This window comes from Mobula hypostoma, chromosome 20 (assembly GCF_963921235.1).
Source record: "Mobula hypostoma chromosome 20, sMobHyp1.1, whole genome shotgun sequence".
In the NCBI taxonomy this organism is placed as follows: domain Eukaryota; kingdom Metazoa; phylum Chordata; class Chondrichthyes; order Myliobatiformes; family Myliobatidae; genus Mobula; species Mobula hypostoma.
In genome coordinates, this window is record NC_086116.1 from 46,200,651 (window position 1) to 46,210,569 (window position 9,919).

At 39.6% G+C, this 9,919-nt stretch overlaps 1 protein-coding gene across 1 annotated transcript in view; it reads left to right on the top strand.

The window, feature by feature from the left end:
• The window catches only part of hgfb (hepatocyte growth factor b), a 51,074-nt gene extending 41,981 nt beyond the window's left edge, over window positions 1–9,093 (top strand). Inside the window, exon 18 of the mRNA XM_063072792.1 lies at window positions 5,275–9,093. Coding sequence (XP_062928862.1) covers window positions 5,275–5,460 — 186 coding nt within the window. The 3' untranslated portion in view covers window positions 5,461–9,093. The remainder of the gene's footprint in view (window positions 1–5,274) is intronic.
• The last annotated feature ends 826 nt before the right edge of the window (window positions 9,094–9,919 follow it).

Consider the following 9,919-nt stretch of genomic DNA (forward strand, 5'->3'; position numbering starts at 1 on the left):
TTTCTTGATTAACAAGAAAACCAGTCAAGTGATGCATCAATTTTTAAGTCTCTCTCAAATGCAATTGAAGCTAGTATTAATAATACGACGTTAACATCATAGCATTTACCACCATCAATTGGGTCAGTGTTGTAACACCATTGTTCGCAAACAAAATGGAATACAGGTTATTACTCTACCTGGTGATTTTGAAGGTCACATGTAGCATTTTTGAAGCAAAATTAATGAAATTCATTTTTATTATTGGTATAGAATTGTCTTGTTTAAAAAAGTTGAAAATATCATTTTCGGAGATGACCTTCATTAGCTCTTATTGATTAAAACCAAAAATTCAAGCTCTGGGTATGAAACAGACCATTATCTAACTTATGCATTGAATCTTAACACAATATACTTGCAGCTCTCTGAGTGTTTAACTGGCAAAGTGAATATTCTAAAACAAGAAAAGAATAATGGGTCAGAACCTGCTGGGAGATGTCAGCATTGTATGTCAAGCTACCGGCACCTTTTAGCAAGAGCATCACTAAGTTTCGGCTACTTGCACAAATCCTGAACATGTTCTTTTGTACTGTCTGTGCTCTGTTGCTGAATACCTCATGGAGTCCATTGGTGGAGCGTGAACCCATTGCATTTTTCTGAGTAGTTACACTGGGGATTCTGCACGTTAGCTCCATCAAGATCAAGAGAAATCATCACTTACTTACAGATTGCTCACAGTTTGCTACTTTGAGCTAAGAGGTTGAATTGATTTCTTCAGGTGTTAGATATTGTTAGTGTTGAAGGATGAATTCTGATGCAATGAGCAGTGGCTCTGGTAAGTGTTACAATTGAATATGGAAACTGTTGATGCACCCATTGAACTTTACTGCATTGGTGAGGGCTTTAAGTTATTTTATGTTACTACATCCAGGTTCTTGATAGCATTCATTTCCACAGTTGTATTCTCCTACTGTCTTTTCAGCTTCTGTCTATAATGTCCTATGGATAGCAACTATCTGGCCTCTTTTCTGTGTCCTATCCAGTTGCTGTAAGAGCTTCTTTCCTCTGATGTTGCAATGGAGACCTTGAGTCATATAGCATGGAAATGCGCCCTTTGACCATCTCAGCCATGCCAACTGTGATGCCCAGAGAGCTTGTCCAATCTAAAGCATTTCACCCACAACCCTCTAAACCCTTCCTATACATTCACAGATCTAGGTGGCTTTTAAATGTTGTTAATGTGGCCACCTCAATCACTCTTCATGGCAGCTCGTTCAAAATACCCCTTGCATGAAGAAGAACACTCTGATGTCCCTTTTAAGTCACTTACCTCTGACCGTAAATCTATGCCCTTTCATTTTTAATACCACTCTCTGGGCAAAAGATTGTCCTTTCACCTTGTCTATGCCCCACATGATCTTGTACACCTCTATTAGATCATATTTCAATCTCCTACTTTCCAGGGAATCAAATCCTAGTCCGTGCATCCTCCCCTTGTAGCTCAGCCCCCAAGTCCAGGCAACATCCTGAAACTTTTTGTGCACTCTTTCTAGTTTAATAACATCCTTCTTGAAACAGAAACTGTGCACAATTCTCCAAGTGCTCACCGACACCTTACATAACTACATCATAGTTTTGAACTCATAATTTTGAAGGCCAGCATGCCAAATGTCACCTTCATGATCTTCTTGAACTGTGACGTTGCTTTCAGCGAAACATGCACCCGCAATGCGTGGTCCTTCTGTTCCACAACACTCTCCAAGGCTCTGCCGTTCACTATGTAAGTCAAACCCTGGTTTGATTTCCAAAGGGCAAAACCTCACATTTATCTGGATTGCAGGCCATTTGCCAATCTTCAGCTTGCATACCTAGCTGATTAAGGTCTCCCTGTAAATTTTCATAATCTTCTGTACTATCTACAACACTACCTATTTTAGTTCAACCACAAACTTGGTAAACACATCTTGTACATTCAAATCCAAATCATTTACTTAACTTACAACCAAATGTCCCAGCAGCATCCACTATACTGCACCAATATACACAGGCCAGCTGTTTGGGAAATGATTCTCAACCATCCCTGTCTGCTTCCTACTGAGCCGATTAAGAACCTATTCCACTATCCTCCCCACCACCCCACCACCCCACCACCCCGGATCCCAGGCAGTCTAACCTTCTGTGTTAGCTTGCCAGGAAGTACCTTGCCAAAAGTTATGTATTATGTTGATGAAGATCAAAACAAGCTGTAAGTGGTGGAAATCTAAAAACTAGAACAGAAAATGCCAGAAATTCTCAGCAGCAATTTCCTGTTTTGGTCATGTTATGCCTTATGAAAAGTTGTAATCACTTTCACAACGGTGTCTGCATCCTCTTAAGCAGAGGAGGTTAGCCTGAATTAGTACAAGATATTTACAAAACTGACCCCTTGTTAATATAATAAAGCATATTACAAATATGTTTAGTGCTGGCTGTACAGTGAACTTGCAATGGTGAATACCGTAGATGGCATAAATTTGTTTCCCAACCTGTGTGGGTCAAACAGGTCTTTATGCAGCATATCCTTAGCTAGTAGTCTAATTACCTGAAGAAGCTGTTACTTCAGCAGCTCACTGTCACAAATCCTTCAAAAATAGTGTTGTTTATTTAATATTGTACAATCATGGTAATTGTGCACTCTTACTTACTGCCCATTATGCCGCTGGTAGCAATGAAGGTCCTCCACCTCCGTTAGTGTTCAGGGCTTCCTTCATCACGTGAGTAGCTTCCTCTCATTGCTGTCAGTCATGCATGTCCCAGGTGGAGACTCAGGAATACCGTCACACTCAGATGTAGAAGGGTTCTTCATTGCTGCTTCCGTAACAATTTTGTTTGACCAGTCAGGGGTGATAGCCCTGAGTTGAAACCGGAACCTGAAGGACTGGTGGACCACTCTTAGTCTGGCCTCTACCCTTTGACAAGTCTGGCATGGCTGACCGTACCAAGAACCAAAGCATAAAGCCCTGACTCCAGCCAACACAGTTCTCCGGGTCATTGAGGCACGCGAGCCTCCAAACCCAACGACAAGGTTGTAATCCTCTTGGAGGAACTGTGCAATCTGAAGTCTGGAAAATTTTGTGGGCAGCTGCCAGTGAGGTGAACGCATGTTTATCCTTTGCATCCTGATTGCGGTAACTTGTCCTTCTCCTTCCAACTCTCTGTGTCCCTCATAGTAAGGAAAGGATATACAGTAAATCTTTTGTTGTTCATCCACAGTAACAAGAAGGGTTTTTCAAGTTAAGAAAAGAAACTATTTTTATCGAAATATGTCATAAATTTCTGGCCCCCATCCAAGCTGTGATCACTGCAGACAAAGACACTAGATGATGATGACAAACAAGAGACAATCAAGAGATGCTGGATATCCAAGCCCCACACACAAAATGCTGGAGGAACTCAGCAGGCCAGGCAGCATCTATGGAAAAGAGTACAGTCAACATTTCAGGCCAAAACCCTTCGGCAGGACTGCAGAAAAAAAAGCTGGGGAGTAGATTTAAAAGGTGGGAGGAGGGGAGAGAGAATCACAGGATGATAGATGAAACCTGGAGGGGGAGGGATGAAGTAAAGTGCTGGGAAGTTGATTGGTGAAGGAGACAGAAGACCATGGAAGAAAGAAAAGGGAGGAGGAGCACCAGAGGGAGGCGATGGGCAGGCAAGAAGATAAAGTGAGAGTGGGAAAAGGGGATGGGAAATGGTGAAGGAAAAGGGGTTGGGAGCATTACCGAAATTTTGAGAAATCGATGTTCATGCCATCAGGCTGGAGGCTACCCAAACGGAATATAGGGTGTTATTCCTTCAATCTAAGTGTGGCCTCATCATGACAGCGGAGGAGGCCATGGATGGACATATCGGAATGGGGAAGGGAAGTGGAATTAAAATGAGTGGCTACTGTGAGCTCCCACTTTTTCTGGCAGACAGAGCGTAGATCCCAATCCATGTCGCGTCTCACTGATATACAGGAGGCCACACCGAGAGCACCAGACACAGTAGATGACCCCAACAGACTCTTAAAGTACACTAGGGCTATTTCAACAGAACATCAAAGTCAAAAATCTGGGGAAAAAAAAGCACTGGGAAACTGAACATAAGTGTTTTGTGCTGGGCTTCTGCTCACATTTTCTTCTGAGGTTGGCACAGTAACAAACTGACTGGTCCTGTTGGCCTTGGGTTATAAAGTCGTTTCACTTTACAATAAGGCAGAAATAAGCATCCTTTTAAAAGATTACAGCTAATTTATGGTCGAGATGAGTGCTTGCTAGTAGCTAGAATTAGAAGATGATGTAGTGCTGAACAATGGCAGAACAATTAGCATCAACTGCTGGAGTCTTTAATTCTTTGAATTGCACCCTGTTTTGGTTTAAAAATAAATGATTGGATGGACTATTGTTGTGTGTGTTCACTGTTAGGTGAGGGTGAAGACTGTGTGCATGTGGGAGGCCAGAACTGCAGTGAATGGAGTTTTTGTTTCATTGCTCATTAAAAGCAATTTATGTTAATGTGAAAATGAATTACAATTGCCTGGTCAATTTTATATAGAATGTGCTGTCAGTTAGTTACCTAGACTTCCACAGTGCTGACTGAGTGGAGTGGAAGGCCTGGCCATCAGGCTGTTGAATCCAAATTGGTGCTAAATCCACTATCGATGAATCATCTTTCTCTTTATGTTTTGCGAAAGATGGAGGTGTATCAGCCACAACTAAATATCATGATTTGCTTTTCTTCTTCCTTCACCATCAATGGCTACTGTGATTTCCCACTGGCATTTGACCTGATGGCTTAAAGTTCATAAAACTTCAAATAAGCAAAAGGTTGTTAAAACCTCAACTTTTTAATTTGTGGCAACAGCAGTAATACCAGCTCCCTAGTTTCCTTTGGTGCATTTGGAAACATTTGCTGGGTGATGTTCAGATTTCTCAACTCTGTTCATTGACTCTCATCTTAAAATCCCATGTTTTCATTGCATCTGTGATTCTCTAACTTATGGCCCTGAACAGAAAGTGTGTTTTTGCACAATTCTATCCTAATACTTAAGTCTAGATGTTAATCAAATATCTTTTAATGCTTGGGTGGCTCAGTCTTCAAATGGCTTTTTGCTGGTCTGTGCATGTGGGTCTTCAACCGTTACTGGATAAAATTGCTTCATTTCATAAATAAGACTTTGTCTACTAACTCCAAATATCAGAGCAAAGCTCATCTGTAATAAACTTATGAAGACATTAATCCTTCTAATTACTTACATCTCTGGCTTTTGTTTTGTAGAAAGATTATGGTGGTCCTCTGGTCTGTGAAGAAAGTGGTGAAACGTTACTACAAGGTGTTATCATTCCTGGCCGAGGCTGCGCAAGACCAAAACGTCCTGGAATTTTTGTGAGGGTGTCCTATTATATATCATGGATAGATAAAGTGTTTAGGACATACAGAAGAAATAACAATGTATGGAGATGATTATACTGTATGTCACAGAAATCCTTAATTATTAAATACATAACTTATCAATTGAAGAGCTATATTGCTGCAGATACTTGTCAAGTCCTTAGATACTTGACAAGTGATTTGTCTGATCTGTTGCTCATTGTTTGTGAGAGACTATTTCCATTTGTGTTTACGTTTGAATGGTTACAGGACAAACTGAAGCATGTTTCACGATTTTGAGAAAACGGTTGAAATATTGTACGTAACTATACAGTTTGCAATAGAAAATCTATTTCTGCACACTAGGCAAGGCTGCCTACCCAGTTTTGAACAAGCATTTCAGTACATTCCTTAAAATTTCAATGCTTTATTTCAAGTTAATTTCTTGGAATTTTTTTGAGGTCAAATATTAATCTAATTCTTTGACAATCAATTCCTCAATTTTTAATCATGTTGTTGAAGCTATCATTAAAAGTTAATTTCTACATATTTATTCCAAAGTCTCTTGCACAAGTCTGTATTTACCTCCAAGAACTAAAATAATTTCAAAGTACATTTATATATTTTCAAATGCAAAACAAAAACTATTCAGTGCTGTCTTCTTAACCTGAGCGGCACCTCACTCTCGATCTATTCCCTGAGTCACTGAGGTGTGCAATGGGCTGGAAAAGGAGAATAACCTTTCCTGCTTCTCTCAAGGTATATGTTTCTATTTCAGACATTTGTAATTCTTTACCTGTCTGCTGGCCAGAACTGGATATTATTTTTAACCCAGATCATTTTAGGAAAGCTGAATGAGATCTAAAAAAAATAAATCCCATTCTCAGCCTTCCAATGTTCGTTGCAGCATTTGGTGTTTCTGCTACTTCTTGAACAAAGTTGCTGTAAAATATTCACCAAGTTCTTTGCATAAGCTATTTCTTTGACAGCTAGCCAATATTTTTCTGCCCCGTTGCCTCCTGACCTGTGACTTAACTATGGTATAAATCAGAAATCCTGAACATTGTTTATTCTCAAATGACCGTTCTTTCTCTGATTGTGATTAATATTTCATAACTGTTTAACTGATACTAAGAAAACCGGATTTGGAGCTGATGCCTGAATAATCATTTTAAGAGTGTTTGCATTATGTGCATTGGTCAAGCTTTAAGTAGAGTTTAAAAATGTACAAGCTCCATTTATTCATTGTCATTATTGTAGTTTATTTCTGTCTTTCCCTGTCTTTCCCATTACTGAGCTGGTTTGGGAATAGAAATAATTCAAATTGCTGATAAACTTTCTATCTTTAGTCTACCGTTTCTTTTCAGAGAACGTTAACCAGTTCCTGAACTGTGCAATTCAGTGACTGCCTGAACTGGACACCGTCACACTCGACTGCAATAACAAATCAGATTGTGGCAAGGTGTAGAAGTGTGTTGATAAAGGCAAGGTACTACAAATGCTGGACATCTGAAATAAGAACAGCTGAAAAATCTCAGTGTTTCTTGCAACATCTGTGAAGGGAGTTAACGTTTCAGCTCAGTGATTTATCATCGGAACTAGTATTTATCTTGTCATTGAAAATATTTAATCTGCTATGTATTCAAGCAGTTCTTTCTTTCTGGCTTAATAGGAGTTCTATGTGTTCTTGCAATGCTTGTGTCTGCACTGCTGAGGTGAGACCATGCAAATGAAAAGCAACCAGGTTGAATTCTTGATCCTCAAGTAAAACCTTATGAGTTTACCTGAGTCAAGATGGCGTTCAAAGTATTTAAAGTGGCACAAATTTGCAATGGCCGAGTAGAATCTGCTGTATAGTTGACTCATTTGCGGTGGTGTTCAAGAAGATGAACCTGTCGTTCATTATTTGAAAGACAAAGGCCATCTATCAACTTGACCTTGTTGGATACTGTCCTCTGGCAATACAGGTTCATCGTGAGACCCTGGACAAGATAAACCATTTCTCACATTTCAGGAGACACATTTTGGTGAAGGCAAGCATTGATAATAGTGTCAATGCACCAACACTCCCTTTGGTTGATTGAAGAAAAGGTTATTTTGAAAATCAGAACCACAAACCTGGCATAAAATTCATGGTTCACCCGGTGGCAGTAATCCCTAATTATGGAATGTTTCTGAGATCTTGATCTACAGCAGATATCTTAAGACACTGGAGAGATGCTACAATTCTGCCTCTACAAAATCCAATTCCATTGGAAGGATAAATGAAGCCACATCTGTGTCCCCTTCCAGCTAACAGCACCAGAACTGAGGCCCTGGTGGCAGTGACTCAGCAACAGTGGGCAGTCCAGGTCACTTGCACACTCAAAACCAGAGTCCCAATGCAGACAATTCATTCCAAGCTTGGTTATGGGAACAGATTATCAGGCACACACAGGAAAGAATTCAAAGCTGTGCTCAAAGCCTCCTAGAAGAAATTTAACAGCTCCACTGACCCCTGGGATTTCCCAAGTGGAAAGAAAACCAGGAGCTCACCACCTTGTAAGATAACCACTCACCTAGCCTGTCAGTCACTATCTGCCCCTTTTGTGGAATGGTCTGTGGTTCTCACAAATCAAATACCCCAGAACACACATAACCAGAGTGGAATAAGCCATGCTTGATCCCGTGGTATTGCCATAGAAGAAAAGTTCTAATTATTATGTTTCCCCTTTACCTTGATATTGACAGCAGTGGTTGGAATAATCCTGTGCATTGATGACATGTTTCTGAGTATTGTTTGCTTCATTGCTTTATCACTTGAAGAAAATATTTTCTCAACTGTGCAGTTCAATTTGTACAAAGAACTGGTTTATTTCATCAAAGATCGTACGGGATTAAATTTTGAATTTTGCCTGTTCTTCTGTTTCCAACTCCCAAAAGAGCAAAAAAACATGCAAGCAGGCTGTTGTGAAGATGTAAGGGTAATTCAAAAGCAAATGTTGAATTTTGTGTTCTTTTGTCTGACTTTGTCTAAGACTTGGAATCCTGCCTGCAGTTTCTGCTGATGTACTGCTGATGCTCTTAGTAGAATGAAATATTTTCTCTCCATTTCACTCTATAGATAGGAGGGCTTTAACTTTGTATGTTTGATGCTGATGTGGAACAGGAAATGTAAATATGCCCTGAAGATTTTAATTCTGTGGGGTACTGTAAAGATAGCGATGTTACTGAAAGAATGGGATTGCTGTATAAAGCTGTATAGCAGAACCAGGCTTGAGCCACTGGGCTAAAATTCAGTTTCTATTTATTGAAATCACTTTTATAAAAATTCTAGGTTTTCCTCTATCTACACTATGGTAGTCTATGTAGATAAACCATTGTGGAAGAAAAGCTGCTTGTTTTGTACTTTATGCTAATATTTAACAAGCAGTTCAAATGTATATTAATGTTATTTTCTGTGACACTTTTGGTACCAGTGAATATCATCTGTGTTGCACAATTCTGTAAACAACTATTGACTTGTTAAATAATCAGTGTATTAAACATTCTGCAAATATTTAAATATAGATTGGTATCTTCTGTTGAGCAGGAGAAACGTAACCATTTGTCCAAAGGAGCCATTCGTACTATGTCAATCCAAAATGACCGTCTTATAAAATGGTAGTTCGTATCATCAATATCCAGATATCCTCTCTCCTCACTTTATCTAAAAGATGTTGAAAATATTTTTGTTACAAAATGATCCGTACATAATAAAAATATTATATTTAACAATATTTTACAGGTGTTTATTCTTGTTTTGGTATGCTATGTGGCCAGTAAAATTCTGCACAGGAAATTCAACTATATCTGACATGGGGCATCACCACCAGAGTTGGTCAGTGAACTTTAGATCATCTGAGTAAGAGTCATAAATACCAAGTGCAGCCTTACTATAATTCTAGTCATCTGGATCAGCGGTTCCCAAACGGGGATCCATGGACCCCTTGCTTAATGGTATTGGTCCATGGCATTAAAAAAAAAATTGGGAACCCTGATCTGAATAGTGGCATTTGATGAGAGCTATATCTAATGGCTCCATCTTAAAGGGGTGAAAATAAGAGGCTGTTGGTGAAAATATTTAGGGGCATGGGTTTGACTCCCCTCAGGATGTGTGTGAAGGGGAACTTTAAGTGATGAAAATGATCTCCCAAGCATGAACCTTCATTGGTTTTATGCAAAAGGCCCGGCAGATATTTCACTATGTTTGCCGAGGCTGCATGCCACATGTTTTAAAAGACTCGAACTTCTTGGCTGAAGGATGGAAGTCATGACCCCCAACGGGAGCAGAAACATTTGGATCCAGCTGTGACCATCGGCCAAGAGAGGAGGTGAAATGTTCCCAGTTTTCACCGTTATCAGTATCTTCCCATAATCGCAGACTTTGTAAAACTTTGGAAGTGAACGTGCATTTTTTTACAAAACAATTTTTACACTTAGATTTATTTATTAAGCATATGTACATCGAAACATACAGAGAAATCTGTCACCTGCATCAACAGCCAACACTGTCTGAGGATATGCTGGGAGC